The 21,775-nt window shown below is 36.5% G+C and overlaps 1 protein-coding gene across 2 annotated transcripts in view; it reads left to right on the top strand.

Moving 5' to 3' along the window:
• The window catches only part of NTRK2 (neurotrophic receptor tyrosine kinase 2), a 197,471-nt gene that overhangs the window by 70,899 nt on the left and 104,797 nt on the right, over positions 1-21,775 (top strand). Inside the window, exon 12 of one of the 2 annotated variants that reach the window (XM_077171951.1) lies at positions 5,851-5,922. The exons of the other annotated variant lie outside the window; for it this stretch is intronic. Coding sequence (XP_077028066.1) covers positions 5,851-5,922 — 72 coding nt within the window. The remainder of the gene's footprint in view (positions 1-5,850; positions 5,923-21,775) is intronic. 2 annotated transcript variants of the gene reach the window in all.

Below are 21,775 nucleotides of genomic sequence, written 5' to 3'. Positions count from 1 at the left end.
TTTCCTTTTCTGCACTATAATGTTTTCTAGTTCTTTGTGTAGAGCTTCATCTGTCTTACACAGCAGTACCTGTGATTGGAGATTCCACATACTAATGTCATCCTGACTACTACTTCATGAAGAAAATTACATTTTCTCCTTTCTGAGAAAGACTGTAAGGAATTCAATAATTGTAAGCAAGTGTAGTGTGTGGCAGTTTTGATTGAACAAATAGTTCTGAACTGTAAATCATGCAAAACTCTAGGCACAGAAGCTGAATTATATGTTAAAGAAGCAGGAAATAACTGTCATGGGTCAAGAGTAAGAGTCATGGGTCAACTGTCATGGGCTGAGTAAGGTTTTGGGTACACACAAAGGTGACTCTAGTCAGAAGAATAATAGTCCAAGAATAGCAAACCAACTAGCAACAGGAGGTGAACCTCCTGCAAATCAGTCATTGAGCACAATGAAAAACACAGTTAAAAGCTTCAGAAATAGACAGGATTACTTTTTTCCAGACTAAAAACCAAAAAAGCCCAAGCTTGATCTTATACATGACCTGAGAAGTGATGAAGAGAGTGAGAGAGAAGTGAAAATAGAGGCAAGGAAGTACACAAGAGGAGGACTTCAGGTCCAAGGAAGATGACTAGAAAAGGTGTGCAGCTAGGGAATTTCTGAAGTTGTGATGAGGAAAGAAGAAAAGGGTGTGGTGTAACTAAGAGAAAACAAGCCAAAGAAGGTAAAAATCACACCCTTTTCCAATTTTGTACTGGAAGGATTGATTATATTCTGAATATAAGAAGAAGAGTGTGAATGGACTAAGATAGGAGCCCAGAGCTGTGTAGGAGTTGCTGGGATTGAAGATGCCATACTTGGTTGTGATGAGGAAGGTGGGATTCACTTCAGTTCTGTTGGAAGCATGACAAAAACAGGCATGATTTCTCGTCTATCTGGGGAAAGTCCCAACCAGGCTTTGTAATGGTCCATGATGTCATGAAGAGAAGCCAAAAAGAAAAAAAAAACCAAAAAAAAACCAGTGAGAAAGTTAAAGAAAGGAATGAAAGCAAAAGAAAACCTTGAGGGGAGAGGATTGAGAGCTGTGGAGAGTATCATCTCTGATGACATGAGAGAGAGACCTGATAATGTATTGCAGAACAACAGTGTAAGAGCTTTTTCTAAGTGCAGATGGTTTTGGAAATGCATATTTTACAAGTATTTTGCAAACACTTAGAAACTTTGTCCAGGCACCATGACTGGGCCCAGGAGCTGCTCTGAGCTCAGTAACAGCTGAGTGAAAGCTTGGGAAGCTAGCTTTTTTCTTGTCTCTAAAGGCTGCCAAACTGAAATGAAGCTCTTGCAGTCAGTGGAGCTGTATAGTCGTGAGGCTTGTTTGTTAGTGTGGAATTTGATACCAGAAGCTATCTGTGTCTCAAAATAATATCATGGGACCAGAGGAAGACATCTGTGTTTATGTTGTAAATGAGGTCCTACTGCTTAGTTATTAACAGTGTCCTGCAGTCACCTGTTTTACATGGTGCCCCTCACTGAATCTGCATAGTCTTGAATTCCAATGCACCTTTTTTAAGAAAACCAAACAAAAAAAGGAAGGAAAAATTAAAATATTGAACCTTGAATTTGGGATGCACCAAGGCCAGATCAATGTCACTAAAGATGCAGGGCCAAGAAATGTGCTTCTTTTGTCACAGCTACTATGGGATCAAAAAGGTAGGAAGCTGAGATAGCAAAGCTCTGTACAGTGGCATTCAGCCACAAGATTGGATCTGAACATATCCAAGAATACAGTAACAAATGTAATCAGCAGACAGACTTTTCTCTATTTCAATGATTACAGTGAATTTCAGTGTGTACAATACGTACAATTAAAATAATGAATGCAAAAAAAAATGAGGCTTCTCCCACCCACCATGTGCATCATTGTTCATGCAGAAGCAGCTGATTAGAACTGTGGATCAGCTGTGTAAAATTAGAAGGATGGCTTGTTCTGGCATGGTGTTGGGTGCTGTAGGGTTCAACCAGCAGTGAGACAAATCTCTTTGCCCTGGTCTTATTGCTTTTTCAGCACCCCAGACACCACTGATGGAAATAGGAGCCACCTGTCAGTGCAGAATCAGCACTGCGATAGACTCCACAGATAGCAGATTTGTAACATGCATAGAAGGGGAAAGTTTTGTCCTTGGTCTGTAAATGACTTTATACATAGGACTGTATGGAGATCATTATTTGCAAACCATTACAGATCCTCTCTGACCTGTAGTTAGGTGGCTGTAGGAGTTATAGCCAAGATTGCAAACTTTTTTTATGGAGATATGTTCCACTGCCTTTTATTCCTCCTTGATTTTTGTATAAAAACAGCGATGGGGCTGAACACAGAGACATGACCAAAGTGGAAAGGTTTTTAATTTGAAATGTAATGGGAACAAGATATTTAATAACGGTCTTTTAATTTGGAATATTCTTTTCTGGTTTTATCAGAAAGAATTAATTCATAGGTGTTATAGACCCTTGGATATGGCATTTAGGTATTGCCAGTTCATGGCATTGTAACACCTCATCATTCATTGCTTGAGTCTTATGGAACAGACAGAGCTAGTGCACGAATGTAAGATGAACTGAAACATTGTGAATGGTTCTTCTCTTTCTGTGTAGCACCCTGTAATTCCTGTTGTGAAGCTCTTGCTGAACTTACTGCATGGTCATACAGGTGTTTTGTGCTTGCACTGAAGGCGCATTTATTTCTGGCTTTGCTATAGAGTAGGTTTGTGCCTTGTCCTTCGCATGTCGTACTCATCTCTTTCCCTCTCACTTAATGAGTGTCTGTATCATTGTATAGCTCACTGTTTCTTACCTCTGCTCTTTTAATCTTTTTTGGACTTTTTTTGCTAGCATACAAAAATGTGTATTGCCCTGGTGTGAGCAGAAGTGTTGTATTTCAGAGTTCAGGGCTAATTTACTGTAATTACTAATTTACTGTAATTAACATGAGTAAACACACATACACACAAAAACATATATATATGTGTGTGTATTTAAAAGTATATGCAACATTAATGTTGTTAAGGGTTACACAGTCTGACATACACAAACTTCGAGTGGCAGTCTACAGGTTGTCTTCATGTTGTCTTGAATGAATTTATAGTTTCTTTTCATGTATAGGTTGCATATGAGCTAGTTTTGTGGAAGCCAAAAGAAAAATGCACATGGATATGTAAAAAACTGGAGTTAGGACCATCCTGTGGGAGCTCATAAATGATTCACAATGGTTGGTTTCAGTTTTCCCTCCTTCTTTTCACAAGGCAAAATCCAATCAATAGTTTTCTTTCAAGGTCAGAACTGCTGCTTGGTGTCTGTCCTTCTCACAACCCTTGTCCAGTCATAGGGGTGTTTTGGAAGATTTAATTACTATTTTATTCGAGATTGTCATCAATAACTATTAGCATAGTTGGGTTTGGACAGAAAGTCACATTATTACTGGGGAGGGCTCTGCTCTGATCCAGCTACAAAGGTGCTGCTTTTGTGAACAGTCATGTCAGGCATGAAAGGGGCTTTTTCCCTGCCATCCCATCTCCAGTAATATTGTGGTTGCATTATGGACAGGAAAGCTTTTAAACAACGTTATGTATCAATTATTTGATTTTTCAAGATTTGTAAAATAGAGTTGAGTTTGAGAAAATTTTCTGTCTTTGCAAGAGAAAGGTTGTTTCCATTGCATGGGCAATGATACATCTTAATATGTTCATTTTCCAAAGCTGCAAGTGAAATATATATTTTAAAAAATATTAATATGGTTTTTGTCTGCCTTTTTTTCTAGATTTTCGATAAATTTCTTTTCCCTCATTTAGAACTAAGTTCAGTGTAGGCTAAGTAAATGTGTTACATGCTCATTAACTAACCTCACTTCCTGAAGTTATATTGTAAATCCTAAGGGGAGTACCAGATCCAGTATTTTAGTTGCAGTAAAGGAAACAATGTTCCTTTAATGGCAGTGGAACTATTTGTCCCTGTAAAATATCTTTTGTGTCTTGAGAAATATCATAAATAGTCAGAAATACAGAAAAATACTTTAATATCTTTTGTTTAGAATTCTGTTAGAGTATTCTCTCAGCCAAGCAATTTCTTTCTGAATAAGCTGCCAAAAGAGTATTGATGCTTTGTCTAGAAGCAAAAAAGCCTGAGAATCTTTCCTTAAATGCTTCAGTTTTCACAAAGACATCATACAGCTTTACAGTGTCTGCTTTTTGAAAATTAAATTCTGTGACTTTAGTGATGTTTAAGATCTGTAAACTTTAGTAGAATGAGCTGAATGTATTTGCAGGAGCTAAAAAGTTTGGTCTAGTATAATTTTTTTGTTGGCTAAAAAATAATAAATAACATTCAGGCCATCACCTCTTCCTTTTCCTGCCTTTTAGGAAAATCTGGGCAAGATGAAGGTCAAAAGTCATTACAGGGTTCAGAGTTATCATAATAATTCCAGGAGCAAGCTTCTGGAGCTCAGCTTTATTATAGAATATTATGAATTTAATCACACTTGTTGAACATGATGGATCCAAATTTGCTGTTGATCATAATCCTGAATCAGTCAAAGAATGTCCACAGTTCACTTTGCTCATTCCACTGACATAATATTTAATATGGCCTAAATTAATTCTTTATATATTCTATTGATTTTATGGTGTTCATAAAATGCTAGTAATAGAAACTCTGTTTCTATTGCTGTTTCTTTTTAATGTTAATGCAATTTCCAAGGAAAAAGCTCTTCAGTGACTCATATGAAATATGTTGGAGGGAGTTTGTACATACATATATATATATATATATATAAATGTGCAGTTACACAAATTTTCAAGTGGTATAATTTAAATAGATTATTTAAATTGAGCCTTGCCATTTGGCTGGGATTTGCTTTTATATATTTTTTTTATTTTTAGATGTTTGTCCCTACATTGAATTTATAACCTATGTCCAGATCTGCTGGCTACAGATCTGCTGCCTTTGCATGTGAAGGTAATCTTTTTTCATGTTGCAAAGAATGTTCAGCACTGAATTTGCAAAAAATTCTTCTTACCACATTTGTGTGATCTCAGCCACATGCTGAGGTACCTTGGAGTAGAACAGAGGGAGATTTGGATACCTGCTGTTTAGCTGCATGGGTACCTCCTGCCTTCAGCAAGGGAGCAGCAGGTTCTCTGGCACAACAGCGGGGCACTTGCAGAAGCTTTAGGCAACACAAGTTGGTTATAGGTTAATTTCAGTTCTGGGTATGAGAAGTAGCACCAGGTGCTGAACAAGCTGTTTCAATGTTAGGTAGTAGGGGGTTTGCCTCTATGTGATACCCATCAAAAGCAAAAGTCCTGGACAAAACCATAAGCACCAAGTAAAAAAAAAAAAAAGCTTCATGCAGTATGACCAAGCCTTGACTCTGACTTTTGTGCAGATTATTCGTACCACAAGTTTGTCTTTGCAGGCCAAGAATATACACCAAGAATTTAGCCAGTGACTGAAGGATATCTCCTTACTGCTTATCATGAAGCATGATCTTGCAATTTTTAATAAATATTTTTAAGTGATATGTACTTCTATAGCTCTAAAACACCTGCGCAATTTATGTCTGGTAGAATCCGGTCCAAAAAATACCAATAATGACAGTCTTTCTCATGTTATAGATGGTTATGGGTGATAAATGTGAAATGAAAACAATCTAAAAGTATCACATTGGATGTTTTCTCTTCTGCAGTGTAGAAGGAAAAATAAAGCAATTGATGTAGAAAAATAAACTTAAAAACTAGTAGCATTGGCAATTGGAAACCAAATTCTTGGCATTAATTGCATTAATGGTAATGCATTCCATTCCAGTTCATGGTGAAGTAAAAGGAGTTGGTCTGGTAGATCAAATATGGCTTTCATTGCAAGACTGCGACAATGAAGGTGAGAAAATAAAGCTATTCAGACTAACCTGTAAAGAATGTTATTAAATAGACCTGATTAATTACTTATTCTTAGAACAGATGTCACTATAAAATACTACATATATTTCAGTCATTTTTTCAGGATGCATGTATCCTGTTATGTATAGTTGTGTATACATGGATACATACATTTTTGTTCGAAAAAATATACATGCAGTCAAAACTGTGAATAATTAATGATGCGTATTATGTTCCCTTATGAAGCTGGGAAATTAATGTCAGGGCTTTGAACAGAACTTGAAAGCAATTTCTTTTCTATTGAAATATTTGAAAAATTGGAATGGTGTAAATAAGCGTGTGCAAACATAAGTTGCTGTCCTGGTTTTCTCATTATAAATACATTGTGAAGCAACTGATACGAATCCATTGGTGCAAGCAAACCTAGCTGTGTCTCCAGGGAGAAGTTGCAAATCTTGTGTTTTGACTTTGGTTTGTGTGTGGTTTGGGTGGGGTTTTTTAATTTTTTTACCATTTTTTCAATCAACATCTTATTTTCCAGTCCAGGCAAGAGTAAAATCACAAAAGCTCTCAAGTACCTTTAATGCATTTTTCTGACAGGATGTCAAAAATTGCTTTGTATTCCATCAATAGTAATTCATGGCAACACGCCTAAATAATTACCATTGGCCAAATGCCAGACTTCTGGGTCCTACACTAACAAATACTGGTACAATCATTTTGAAAATTATAAATTCAGTTGCAATAATAGCATGCATCTCACATAACTGACTCACCTCTTCCAATTAACTTCATGTAATCAGAAATAACTTTGTCCTGCATTATCTCTTAAGTGGTCTCTCTGGACAGTAGTCACAGTGTGTGCTTTGCATATACTGTATAATTTGACTTGGTTCTGGGGCAGTGCACAGCAGTCTTTGAGGTTACCTGTAATGGCATTAAAGCCAGTGGGACTAGGCTATGGTCTCTGGCCCATGGGGAAAGGCATAGATTGTACCCACAGGTTTAAGACATACTTCTCCCTCATTCCTCAAGTAGGATGGCCCCATAAGTACTTGAAAAAAATTTTTGACGCATTCTCTCCTTTGAAATGTACTGGAACATTTTATAGGAGAATGCTGTTTGTTGTAGGTCAAAATAGTAACTTACTTAAATATAGATTAAATAATTGTGAATAAAAGAAAAGAAGATACACCCCTGCATATTTTTATTTACTGGCAAATATGTGCCCTGAACTCTTTGTCTTTGAAGTCTTTACCTTAGCACATGGGCCTGGAAGCAAGTAGTCTTGCACGTACCATTTACACCAGAGAGATTTTGGCATGTTAACTACTGTTTGGATTTTCTTGTATGTCTGTTCCACGTCATCTTGTGTGTCTGAGTTCACATGATTAGTCAGGTATGAAGGGGTCACTCAAGCTATAGTTTGCAGTAGCCTTGCTCCATGTAGGTCTTGAGTTTATTTTTGGGGGGGAGGCTGGGGACATGGGAATGAGATGGGAACCCTGTCTTATGAAAGGAAGAAAGGCAGGTGTTAGCACTGTTGCTGGTTCTTTGTGCAGTGGCTGTAGCAGAAGTGCAGAAAACCACCTTGGCCAATACCAGCAGCATCATGGCTAAAGAAAGCATTGCCAGGTTCCATGTGCTCCTGACCTGCAGTTGTTGCAGGCTGGAACCCGTTTAGTTTTTGACCCAAAAAGTAGGCCTTCTGTTTGCCTGACCAAAGAAGAGTCAGGTGTATTGGTATGCCTTCCTATTGACTGAAAAGACAGTTTGACTGTGAAGGCTGAGTACTCTGCTTTTCTTGGCACCTTTAGGGAAAGCATCAATCCTAAGGAAAAACATAAATCTCTCTTCTTTCAGATGAAATATTGTTTATTTCAAATGCATTTCAAGCATTTTGTTAACCTTAATACATGTACAAGATTATTCTTTGTGTAGAAAGAGGGAAGTTCAGAAGGCTCACCTCAGCAATGCTACAGTGATAATTGAGCAATAGAAATACTCCTTTCCTGGTTCTGTCTCTACAAAGTTATATGACAGTAATATGCTGGAGAGTGGTTTTACTTGACCTGGTAACAGGACAGGAATTAGGGTTTCACTTGCACAGAAAGGGAAAGGATATTTCTATTTCTGTTTAAACACCTTGGAAATTTCTATTCCTAGTGTGTCAGTGGTAGTGGCTGACAAAGAGTATTCAGAAATTCGAAGTTATATAACATATATGGCATCCTGTGTGCCAGATGTGGATGTAAACCCATGCACTCCACTTGCAGGAATACAGTTTCCAATAAGGGAACAGTCTTATTCACTGATTTGCTAATAGCCTGCTCTGGCAGCTATGGCAATTACACATGGTGTCTATTATAGATTCATGTCTCATTTATTTGATGTTAACTAAATTTGTAATTACATAGTATCACTTAGTAAAATTGTTTACTTTTACTATAAAGTGCGTGGGTCTAAAGGTGGTAGTAATATAGGCGGAAATAGCACATTAAATGCACGTGATTTGTTGTTTCAAAAGGGTGCTGTAAGAGGTAGAACTCATAAATAAAATGAGTGGAAACTTCCCTTTTCTCAAGACCACTTTCTTTCTCCTTTTCTTGGTATATCCTGTGAAGAGTGCTTCATTGAATGGAGAACCATTTTGTGTCCATGTAAAACTGAGAAGAGAGTAAAGTAAATCAAGGCTAGACTGGAGTAAGTGCATGTGGTTTTCACAATGGCTCCAAGTAGATGGGATTTGGAAGATTCAGATTGCTCCAATTAGTATAGTTTTGTGCAGTATTTTTCCTTACAAATATTCTCCATCTTCTGGATGGGGAGGGATTCCAATATACTGTAATATCCAGGGAGAAAGAAAAGATTATGGAGCCTTGAAATAGGTGCAGGACCTGAATGCACATTCTTCAAACTGCCTAAAAGTGTATGCAAAACTTCTAGATGACTTTTCAGGAATGCAAAACCAGGCCTCGAGGTTCAGGAGGAAGCATACTGTGCCTCATCCTTTACCACCCTCAAAGGCCGTGTGTTACTGCAGAGGACTACTTTAGCTAAGCTTCAGTGGACAGCAACTTGAAGGTTGTCTTTTTCCCGTTCTGTGACATTGGATTTGTGGTAAGAGATAACTAGTGACATTCTTTCACTCTTTTGTCTTTTTCCCTTGTGAAAGCCATGGGTGACTGGCCACCAACTGAATGTAACTCCATTCACCAACACTCTGTGGGCCCAGCTATCCAGATGGTTTTTAACCCTGAGAACAGTGCACTCATCCAAGCCACGACCAGCCAGTTTCTCCAGGACAGTGCTGTAGGAAATGCTTTTAAAGGCTTGACTAAAGTATAGGCAGACAACATCCATAGCCCTTCCCTCATCCATCAAGTGTGTTGCCTTGTCATAGATGTAGACCAGGTTTGTCAATCAGAACCAACATCTCATAAACACATGCTGTGTGGGCCTGATCACCTATGGCACATACATCTTAAGTTTTCAATCAAGAAAGAATTTGTGGGGTGAAATATTTGAGCTATTATTGTAACAAAATGGGCCAGTGATCTCTGGTTCTGGACTTAGAAGCCTGCAGAAGACAGAGGAAGAAGAGATGCACAGAAATCACATAGTTTATCTTCATGTAGCATAATATTAATGGGACTACTAGAATCTGGCTCTTGATTGTTTGCAGTCAGTCCATTATCTTGATCATTGACCACAATTAAGATAATGATGAGGTTTTTTAAAGAAAAATTTTTAATTGCTGTGTGGAAGTACTTGATTAGTAGTGACTGTAAAGGAAGGCAGTTGAAATTAATGAAGGGAAGAAACCCCATAATTGTTTTACTAGAAGCATTAAGTGATTATGAGATGCACCTTTTAAGAATTGTTCAGATTTCACAGACGCAAGGTAAAATGTCATAGCAAGGAAGATGAAGAATTGCTCAATAACAGCTGTGAGGAAAGTAATAGATCAAAGGTGTTAATATTATTGTAAGGGAACAGTAAGCAAAATAATTCCATTATAAATGAACATATGTGATACAGTTCCATAACTCCTATTGCACTGTAACAAGTACTGCTATTTCCCTAATTTTTATATGAAAACTCTCTTTCCAGCTCTTATTAAAAGGTCATATATTGAAAATGCAGAATATTTGGAATTACTCAAGATAACTGGATGGTAGGGTTGTCTTCAACATTTGGGTAGAGACAGAATGGTTTCAAAATTGACAGTGATTCTCTTTTTCAAAGGGGCAAGAAATAATTATGCTGTGTCTTTCAAGTGCTCTGATCTTCCTTGTGGCTGTAAACTGATGCTTGTCAAAATTGTAGCTGTGTAGCAGCATTTCTGTATTTTACATGCATACCAATGAGTGCATTTAAGCACAAATTCTAGGGATGTCATAAGGTAAAGGGCCTTCTTTCCTAAGAGCTTTGACTTTTAAAGTACTTGCAGGAAGCTTTGAGAAAGCATCCCTTGATTTATTGATTGATCTCTCAGGCATACAGTGTTTCATGCAAATGAACTGTAAAATAACCCGCAGATATCCATTTTTTTAAATGTGTATGCATATAGTAATTGCTACACTCTTTCCTGTGAGTTGGGTTTCTACTAATGCACATATTCTGTGGTTCTGTGGGGAGCTGTTGTTAATGCCGGGTTCTGTTTCAGTGTCTGAGCAGTTGCTTATTCACACTCTCTCTTTTTTCCTTTAACTGTCCCTGAATTAGAAGCTCTGTAAAATATATGTACTGGCTGTCTCTGAGTAATGGTGGTTTGAGCTTCAGTTCTTAATGTCCTTGACTGACTAATCAATAGAAAGCAAAACAACTGCAGCACGAGCAGCAGTACTGTAAAAGTAAACTTCGGTTGGATATTGCACTGGAAGTCATGAGGGTAATGACTCTCATTGAGAAAGATACAATATTTTCTCCTTCAAGAGTGCAGAGCACAAATGTTTTCTTTTCTGCTGCCTGCTTTGAAAATTAGCATCATATCCAATGCATCATACTGGGAAATAAAATCAAAAGTCAAGATCAAACTAAAGCAAAACAGGTTAAGGTATTAAATAATCCTAGTTAACAGTGTAGAGGACTGTTAACGCAAAATATTTTTGGTCTCTAAAATGTTGAGTAAAAAGGTCCAGTTTTATCATCTCTTATTTCTAACTTCTTTTACACTGAGAACAGCTTTATGAGGTTCTATACCTAAGTATGTGCCTCCATTCTATTTCATAAACTTCTAGATTTATGAAACAAATAATTAAATAGTTTGAATACTGGCTGCAATACTGACGTTGATGACTACACTTTTAGTATGCTTAGTTGGAAATCTAATACAGGTGGAAGCATCCATAAAATTACAGCCATGTATCCTTATCTGTGGAGCATAAATTTAGACATTAGAGGAAGAGACAGTTATAGTGGAAAAGAAATCTTCATAAGATACTGTATATTTTGAAGAAACTTTTTAGCTTTGGATTCTGTAAATAGTCCTGAGTTTAATATGATTGTGTGCTACCTTCCTGTTATAAGTAATTGGAGCATATAAGAGGGTCAAATTTCTTTACCTTGATGTATAACTCCATGGGTCAGACTATTTAGTCTCTTCTGGTCCTAGTTTTCCCATTTACTAAGTAAATTTGGTTACAGGAAAATTGGATCAGAAAATAGAGACTAATGTTGAATTCAGCTACAGAATTTTCTGTGAATTCCTGGCCTCCAATAAGTCTAATTTTTTGTCTTCTATACATGCTTTTATCATTAGGTTAAAAAAGTAATATTTATGCTTGTCATTAGAGCTCTTAATTATATGAATTAAAAACATGGTCTTAGTATTTCATGAAGTAAAAACTATTTTTAGATGAAAGAAAAAAATTGTAGTGAATGCTTATATTTTTGTGCTCTGAAACAAAAGGCAGTATTGAGACTGGCGCATGTAAAATCTGCAAAATCCTAAGAAATGGTAGGTATTTCTTCAGAGAATTTTATCTTCTGCTGTTGTGTAGGCATTGCTCTAAGACATTATTCTTCCTTGTGCAAAAAAAAATCCAGCAAAAGCTATCCAGGACTCTCTTCTCACTTTCCAACAAAAGTTAAGTGACATTTTGTCCTGATTTTGCCACAGCATTAGCCAGCACTGCTCTTTGAAGCAATGGCTCAGATCCAAGAAGCAAATAGAACTAGGAATAAATGGTTTCATTTTCTTTCCTTCTTGAAATGAGAAACGGACAAATTTTATAAGACTCCTTTTTTCAGTAATGCAGCTGCTTCTTACCTTAGCCCTCCTCCCTTCTAGTCATCAGCTTGAACTTTCTCCATAGGAATCACAGTTCATGTAAAAAGAATGAAGAGATACATGCCATTTAGTCCACACTAGAAAAAATAAAATGTACATTGATTTTTGATTCAAATGCTTTGTTTAGATCAATGCCACAAACAATATTCTGAATAAACCTTATGCAAACCTTATGCAATATTAGAACAAATGTTATGCACTTGATGAAGAGAGAATATGGGATGAGACTTAATGTCATAGAAAGTTTCAGTTGTTCAGCACTTGTTTTGCTTGTACTTTCCCTTGAATTATTTGATTTACATACATGGTCTCCAAATTTATGCAACTCATATGTAATGGCATCATTAGCAAGTGGGATGTGAGTATATATAAAAAGTTTTGTATTCAGTTAAGTCATCATTATGGGAAACATTTATTTAGACAGAGTGTAGGTCAGGTTGTTAATGACTAAGAAAGACTGACTTCAGACCTCCAGTTTATTACAACGCATTGGTATTTCAAGTCCTGTTGGAGCAAGAAGGATTTTAGGCAACTAAAATTTAGCATCTTGCTTTGAGAAGAAAGTTCAGAAGATGATCATCATGTAATATTTTCCTTCCTGAATGACTTAGATGGTGGCTTGTAAGGAACATAACCAGTGAGAAGAAGTGTGATTGATATTTTTGGGATAGATAGAAATTGAGTCCATGAATGTGCAACTATCTCAAGAACAGTCATTTTCCCAAATATGTGAATTAGATGTTATGATGCCTTTGATGCTACAATGCCATTGACTGCTCAGTTTTTTTGTTGTGTGCTGGTTGAAGATAGAAAAAAATTGGCTTCTTTACATTTAAAAATGGTCATGTTTAAAGGCTCCTCTTTCAAAATCAGTACAGTAGTATAAAGGTAGTGGGTTTGCTGTTATACTTTTCCTTTCATGCTTTCCTCTCTAATGAATTGAAAAGCTGGGAACAGTTAGTTGGTGGCATTTTATCCATCTCCCAATCAGACTAAACTCTCAGAACAGTGCAGATCATCCAGTATCTGAGATACAGGTCTGCAAAGCTCATGAGATGGTCAATTGTGGTACTTCTAGAAAATAGGATTAAAAAAAAGTCCTCACAGGTAGCTCAACTAGATCCTTATTAATAATATAATTCAAGCTACTCTTTCTATTAAGCAGTTAGGCTTAAATTTGATATTCCCAAAATAGCGTACTCCAGATTCTTTATGATGTTTGTTTAAAGACTCTTAATTAATTCAGTGCTGATTTCAAAGCTTTTTGAATGAAGAACTGCTATTGGAAGTAAAGTTATCACATTTTAAACTACTTATTATTTTCTTTACTGTCTTGGACAAATTTGCATTTTAGAGAGACAGATACATAATGTTCCTTTAAAGGATGAATGGAATTCTGTCATTCCTTGTACAGGGAAGATGAATAGTTTTTTTCCTGTCTTCCACTTTCATTTTGACGTTCTTTCATTTTTATTCTTTAGTGTACTTTCCTCAGCAAGTCTGAGTGGCAGCTTATATAACAGCAATGTACTTTTAAAACTAATATTAAACTCAGAATCTAGCACCTCGGCAGCAATTCAACCCAAAATGAAGCTTTCCCTCAACCTGCCTAACTGACTCCATTTGAACTCTGAGAAGTCAAATGGGAAGTTGGCATCCCATTTAGATACATCTTCTAAGTATCTACTGCCCATAATATTTTGCCTTTGTTAGCTCAACGTCTCCAAATAGTCAGAGATCCAGTATACAAATGAAGTTTTGTTTTTTAAAGCACTTCTGTTCAGTTTTTGCATCTTTATATTTGTCCTGTTTCCTTGCTCTGTTCTCCCAGTCCGCCCCACTCCCCACAATTATTTTGTATTCATATATCCTTTTTTATGTACTGCACCTGGTTTCTTGTTTTAGTGATTAAAGTTAGTAGACTCTCGTCTTTTTTTTTCACTTTTTCTTTTACCTTTTCCCTTTCTTTCTTTCATTTTTTTTGACTCCTGTTACTTAGTTTTTTCCTTAAAATATGTTTTTATTGTGATTAATTTTTCTGCCTTCAATAGGAATTGCAGGACTCCCTTCCCCTTGTGGACTTCTTTACTCCTGTAGACTGCTCAGTCATAGGTCTGAGGTTTCTCCCATAATGGTTGTTTTAGATGCCACTGTTGGTTGCCAGGGTTACTAAAATACACACAAATGCAACTAAGAATATAGAATAATAGAATCCCTTTAGTTGAAAAAGATCTTTAAATCATCAAGTCCAATCATTAACTTAACACTACTAAGCCCACCATTAAACCATCTCCCTAAGCATCTCTGGTGGTTTACAAGAACATATCAGCTTGCCTTCCTTAAAATAGTTGTACCACCTTCCCCACACCCCTGGCCCTCCATCATGACTTATCATGTGAAGTTTGCAGTAGTTGTAAGAGATCTGGTTTGTACCTCTATTTTACTAATATTTAGTGTACTGTACACTAAATATTAGTTCACTAGTTGGCAACTTCTCAAATTAAAATTCAGAGGTGTCTTAAAACAGCAATATGATTTCACTCTGACTGCAGCAGACCAGGTAAGGAATAATCTAAAAGTCAAAAAACCTTTCCCTTGCAATGACTTGCTCTTGTGTTAAAAGTGTGGTATAAATGTATGTTTTTATGTAAATACATGTACGTGTCCTTTGTCTTAAGTTGCCAAGAACATACGCAGTCTCCCATATTTAAGAAAGCAAAATTCCAGGAGAGGTCTGAATGACTTAGGAAATTCAAGAGAAAAGTAGCACCCATGCGGTAGACTTAATTGTAGATTACTAAAAACCCCGATGATATTACTCCTTTTCTAACCTATAACTTCTAAATATCCTTCAGATAATTGCTTACTGTTCTGAAATGAGGTTTTCTTCAACTGATACTCTATTTTTGTCTGTGAATTAGCAGGTTCCTTTGGGGTTTTTTGGCATCTTACATGAGACCTTAATAACTGTTTCAAAGAAAAGGCATTTTGCCGCACACTTTTGGAAATGTGGGATTGTACAAAGCTAGCAAGTTCATCATCTGTATGTGTGATTACCTACTTCCAGGGTAGAAACAAACAAGAAAATGCAATGAGCATGAATTAGTCATTGCTACTGACATTGAAATTTAACTTTTCTTGAAGCTGATAGTGTAAGTCCATTCATTGAAAGCAAACAAAGATTTGGCTCTGAATTGTTTAGATTTCTGTGGAATATGGGTAAGCTTTCAGTCTTCACAAGCACTTGTTATTAAAACAAGATTAAAAAGCCCAAAAACCAGACAAAAACTACTATTGAAGTTTACATTTGCTGACTAATAGTAAAACTCTCACATGTGTTTTTTTCAAATGTTATTAGAACAAGTAATGGTGGCTGTCAACAGTGATGTACATAATAACTCAACTGCATCAGATAACAACAGACTAGGTAAGGCAATGCTGTTCTAGGAAGTATTTGTTCCATTAAGTCAGCTAGCTGAATTCCACACAGGACCCTATGTAGCTTTTAAAAAAATTCTTGTCCTTAGCCAGTCAGGTAAGTTTTGGGGGATAGATTTGTCCTTCATCTCAGACCAGAACATGTCCTGGGGATTTTTATGTATTTCAATGTGCCATCATATTTAGTTGTTGATTTTTAAGTTCCTCTTGATATTTAAATACAATTAATTTCAAGATAATTGACTAATATTTCTCCCAGCTCCACATTTTTCTGCCATTACAGAGGTAGTTAATGCCACTAAGGGCAACAGCCTGTTCAGAGCAGGCAGAAAGAATGATGTGCACAAAGCTAAGGTGCAAAACAAAAGTTAGAGAGGATCCTGGTACTTATTCTAAGTCTGTGGCATAGTGGGGTACCACGAAAGTAATTGGTGTACCAAACAAAAGGCAGAGAACTTGATTGTGCACATTGGTCTGTTCACATCAGCCTTGGCACAAGGCAGAGCACCTGGCTGAGGTTTTTCTAACCCATACATAGCACCGTTCCTGGTTGGAGAATTCTAGACTTACTGCATTACAACTCAATCTGAGTTTGTTGATATGTTAAAGACAAAGAAATAGCAAACGTTATACATTTTTATTTAACAAATAAAATCTTTAGCCACAAGATAGAGGTAATGTCATCATTTTCATAAATTCATGCACAGTTTTTATCTAATTTATGTATGCTTTAAATGTTTTTTATGTGTATGTGTTTGATTGTAAAGTATTCATTTGTGTTTGGTCCTTTGCATTGATTTTTCTTTGACTTTTTTTCTTTTTTTAAGCATGATTTCTCACACTTTATTTTGTTTTTTTTAGGTTTTGTTTTATTTCATAAGATCCCACTGGATGGGTAAATCAAATAAGGAAAAAGATGAGAGAGGGGCTGTTGAGCTTGGAATCTGTGTGCTGCACTGTAGGGAGTGGACAGTGTTCTTGCCCAGTGAAGTGCCACCTCCCTTGGATTTTTCTTTTAAACATTGGTTATGTTTGGAGAACTATAGTTCATTCAAATCAGTAGCTGTTTTTCCAAGAGCAGGGAAAGGTGAAGCCCTGAGGCAGCTAAAAAAACTCAAGAAATTCCAGAAATAAGCTACCAGACTCTTTCCTATTGCCTTGTCCTCACTGTGTCTTCCAAAATGACATTGAAATGAAATTATATTGTTTCCTCTGTCAATTTTTTTTCTGTTCGAACTTAACTGGAAAGATGTTGTTTTTATAAATAATATTTATCGAAGGTGAACTGCAAAGCTGCTTTTATTTTAATGAATTAACGCCTCTGCAAAATTTCTACAATGCTTAGTTTGAGTGTGTGTGCAAGCTCACTGATTTCTGTGGAAACGTTCACATCCTTAAAGTTAAGTTCTTGTATATTTGCAGAATATGGTCTTAACTCCTGAAGCAGTAAATTGCAGAGCTGGCCCTGCAAACCTTATTATGTATGTAGTTCCACTGACTTTACCAGGAAGATGGGGAGTCTAAGTTATATACAGAAAGGTGGCAATACTGTTTGGTGTGTTTGGTTGTTGAACCAGTGCCATCACTTAGACATTCAGTTAGCTTGTGCTTACTCAAGATAGTCCCTAAGTTTGAAAAAGCACACAATCTGTAGTAGGCCAGAATGCTGATTCTGAGCCAAGAGCAAGACGAACAATGGTATGTGGCTGGTCCTTCAGATGTAGACTTAGAGGCTTGTTTAACTGTTCATATTTAACTATGAAGTATGCTTCAGAATGTGCTTCACTATACTGCGGAGAAGAGTCTACTGTAACAAGTAAAGCTAAATGAAGGCATGAACCTTTCAAGAGCAGGGCTGCATTTAGATATAGTACTAGAAATTAATTTTCATTTGATTTATGTATCAAATCCTGAGGGGTCTACTTTGATCTTTTCCATTTAGGGAATTTTAAGAAGTATGAAGTTTCAGGGTTTTTTAAACTGAGAGTTAGCTACAAAGAGTGAGAGACTAGTAGTGAAAGACTGAGGTAGATGCTTATGTTTCTGTGTATTCTGGTTAAATTTTTGAGATTTGTTTTGAATTTAACTCCTTACAACTATGTTTAATGAAATAGACAGTATTATTTTGTCCCTAATATATTTGCTTTTCATTGTTACCTGTTTTTAATTTCAGCCATTTTCACTCTTTCATTGTAACACTATTGCCTTTTCGTTTACTGCAGTCTTTTAAAGCCATACATCATTCCTCTCTTTCTACAGTACTGTATTGACTCTTTAATTCTATTTCTGTGTATTTACTTGCTTTTTGCCTTCTAAGACTCTTAATCCTTCAACTTTTTTCTTGTGTTCTCTTGAGTCTGTTGCATTCAAGTTCTTTATCCCTGCTGTGCTCAAGTTTCAGAAATATCCTTATTAGTCAAGACATGCATCCACATTTGCATACTTCTAGCCCTATGTAGGGGAATACTTCCTTTCCCTTTCCACTAGTTAGGGAAGGGGAGATGCAGTTGCTAAAAATCTGTCCCAAAGATGTATTCTGCTCCCCACATTAAAGAAGAGGACAGAGCTGGAAGTCTACTGATGACCTAGGAATCGTGTTGTCTTTGTCGCCCTGCACATACTGTGGTGATTTGGGGAGGGATGGCAGCAATTAAGGATATCCATCATAGTTCCTCTTTGAAGTTAGATGTCATCAAGTGCTCTGCTTTTCCTGAGAAAGAGTATTAGGAATGTCTGCCTTTTTTCCTCCCTAAGTCTATGTCTTATAAGACATGGTGTTATTTTCCAGAGATCCTAACTTTCTCTTCTGCTTACTGACTCATTTTACCTTCCTTTTAATTATTTTCTTCTTGGACTTCTTGCTTATCCATGAATCTGTCCTCCTGTTGAAATAATATCTGATGCCACAGAGGTGATTCTAAATCAGTAGACAATCATCTAGTGGCAACATTTGAACTAAAGTCAGTGGACTTACATCAAACGCATATTGGATCATGAGCAGACCTTGACACAGTAGCCCAAATTCCAGTTTGAAGTTTGCTAGGACAAAGTTAGCATATTTCAGTTATGTGTTCACAATTTATTGCCGAATTAATGAGGTGAGAATCTGAACCCTTTTCTTTTGGCAGAGAAAAAGCAAACTTGCAAAGCTGGAATTTGGTAGTTGACTTTTGAAATATTTAATTTTAAAAAGTAGTTCTTTCTGATTCAGAATATTTATATGCATAAATATGCACATTTATTGATTGGGGATTTTACATAATTTTTTGTAATTTATTTTGTAGCACTTTGCAGTTCATCTTTATTGGATAGGGGTAGGTTTGACCTTCAAATGTTTCAGAATGTACTGACACAGTATTTTGGATTTTATGTAATCATGGAGGTACTTTAATAAACAACTGATCTATGCACCACTGAAATATATATATATATATATATTTTTATATCTGTATTGTAGAATATCCTTCTTACATATTTTGTACTACATTTTGTTAGACACTCAGTACATTATTACTTGATGTAGATATTCACAGAATATTATGGATTACAGCACATGATTTGTTACTAATAATGTCTTAGCACAGATGTTTAGTGCTTGATGGAAAAAGACTACATGTTCCTAAAATAGCTTTTTTTTCAGTATGTGGACAGAGACTCTTAAAGCTAAGGGAGCTAAACTTTTTAACACAGAAATTATGATACCCACTAGCTTCTGTCTTTCAGCTTGATTGTAAGTGACATTGCTTGTAACTGTAGAGATTCTGATCTGCCCAAATGGTGTTGGTTTACAAAGGGCTCACTTAATTACAAATTCTTGATCTCCTTAAAATAAAGTGAGACTGAAACTAAAAATCATACAGGAACCATTAACATGGTAAAAATTGATGAACATCCAGGATTTGACATTAAAAAGCTTTTATATTGTTTTACTGAACAATAAAAAAGGCTATGAAATGTCTAAAGGCAGAGTTGCTATTTTTTTCCACTGTGCCAGACATGAAACTAAAATAAAAGCATATTTCTACAGTTCTGCTAGAAGGGGTTTATTTGTACTAGAATTTACTTTAGATAGACATTTAATATGCTCAGAGACATGTTGAGATAAGCTGTTTAGCAGTTTGATGGGCAGATTAGTTTGGGGCCCGGAGAGGAAGCACTGCTGGGCCTGTTTTGGTGTGAGGCAAGTCATGTCATCCACTCTGTTAAATAAACCTGTTTCTGTTGAATGTGATGGAAGTTTGACCAGTGGCCAGGTCTATGTTGCAAAGAAGTGCATTGTTCCCAGGCAGAGGTCAGAGCTGTGCTCGCTGCAGCTGCCTGTCATGGAAAGCGAGGTGGGAGCAGTTGCAAAATGTCTGTTCCTGAAGAAAGCTGTCTAGAGACCATCTCTTTTTTAGTGGGAGTCCTGGAAGCTCACAACCAGGGCAGACTGAGGCTGCTATGAGAGATTTTCATGGCAATATGTGTCTTGACTATTGTAACCTGTGAAAGGCAGTCTTCATCCTTTCCACTGCATTTGTCTACCAGCTGGACCTCTCCCAGGCAGCAGTGAAGCAAAGCATGCATTTCAGTGGGAGTAAGATCAAGATCCTTGGAAACAGCAAACAATGCCAAGAAAACCTGTAGACAGCTAGTTGAATACAATTTTACATCAAATAGTTCTTGTAAGGATTGCTTTTTCTTTTATGACTGTTGGCAGAAGCACTAAAAATCAATTTTTTCCCTAAGAAAGCAAATTTCTAAGCCTGGTTTTTCAAAAACTATAAAACACATGGAATTTTGCCATATGAAAATGACCCATACACTTCCAAGTGGCTCTTTAAACAGAAGCCTTCATACAAAGTTTGTCAATCCCTTTACCCAGTTGTCCATGTTAAGTTGACAGCTAATCATCACCATGAAGGCCATCACTTCATTTGCATCTTAATGTTTAAAAACTTGCAAATGGTTTGTAAAGTTGAAAGTTATTATCCAACAGATTAAAAAAAATCACCCTTTCAAAGCTCTTTTTAATTCAGCCATTTTTCCAGTTAATAGTAATTATTATTGTTAACAATAATAATATTATTTTATTATTTGAAATAATTCAGAAGTTACTAGTAGACTGAGCAGCAAAGTATTTTGTTCATGAACAAAAGAAAAGATTTCAAATTTCAAAAAGAAAACCCCAAAAGCTTATGTAAAGGTTTTTAGTATTTTCTTCTTCTCCATCATTCTCTCTGGCTTCTTCTCTTCCTTCCAATTGTTGGTGGTTCTGTTTTCTGTTCTTCAGAGAGCTCAATGTCCTACTTTTTGAGTTGTGGTAAGCTCTCTTCTTCTTAGGGCACAAATGTGTAGCGTCTTGGAATATCCTTTTGAAGGACTTTGCCATAATTATGTGATGGTGTAAAGTATTCCACATTATAATGTAGGTCCATGTTGTTTGAGATTTTCATAATCTGATCTCCAGAACATGTGTTTGTGGGTGGTTAGAAGCATTGAGCATGAACACAACATCATAGAGTGCACAGAGAATGCTGGTGCTGTGTATTTCACATGTCACAGCCCATTTCATTGTCCCACTTCCATAGGAATGTGTATGCCCAAACTTTTGAAGCTGGCTTCCATTTGCTCTGTTTTTCTTTTGTTCATACAAATTAAATCTACTCTGAAGATAGAAAATGATGCAGTGATTGGAAATAAATATAGCTGTTCAGTTCCACAAGCGTGTATGTGACTGAACTTGGAGAACATGGTATTCTCTTTTAATCAGCCTTGAGATTACCTGGTTGACTTACTTTCATCCAAAAAAAAGCAATAGATTGGAAGAGCCCATGTGAGAGTGTGTATTGTTTTAGTATGGACATGCTATATACTTCTAATTTTAATAGCAACCTTCCATGACTAGCTATATTTTTTCAGCTGCGAGGAGTGCGTTGGATAAGCACGTGTTCTGGCCTGCAGCAGAGTTGTAGGCAGCATAGAGCCAAACTGCTTTCATTTTGAAGAGGGCCATTCCCCCGTGATCTCTAGAGGCAGCAAGTCACAGCAGGGTTACTAAGCAGATTACTTCTTAATATAGGAGGAAACTTGTCTCCTTGCATACATATTTTCACTGTTACTTTGTTCCTCAGCTGGAATG

The sequence above is a fragment of the Agelaius phoeniceus genome, chromosome Z (assembly GCF_051311805.1).
Source record: "Agelaius phoeniceus isolate bAgePho1 chromosome Z, bAgePho1.hap1, whole genome shotgun sequence".
Lineage (NCBI taxonomy): Eukaryota > Metazoa > Chordata > Aves > Passeriformes > Icteridae > Agelaius > Agelaius phoeniceus.
This window is presented reverse-complemented; position numbering and strand designations above follow the sequence as displayed.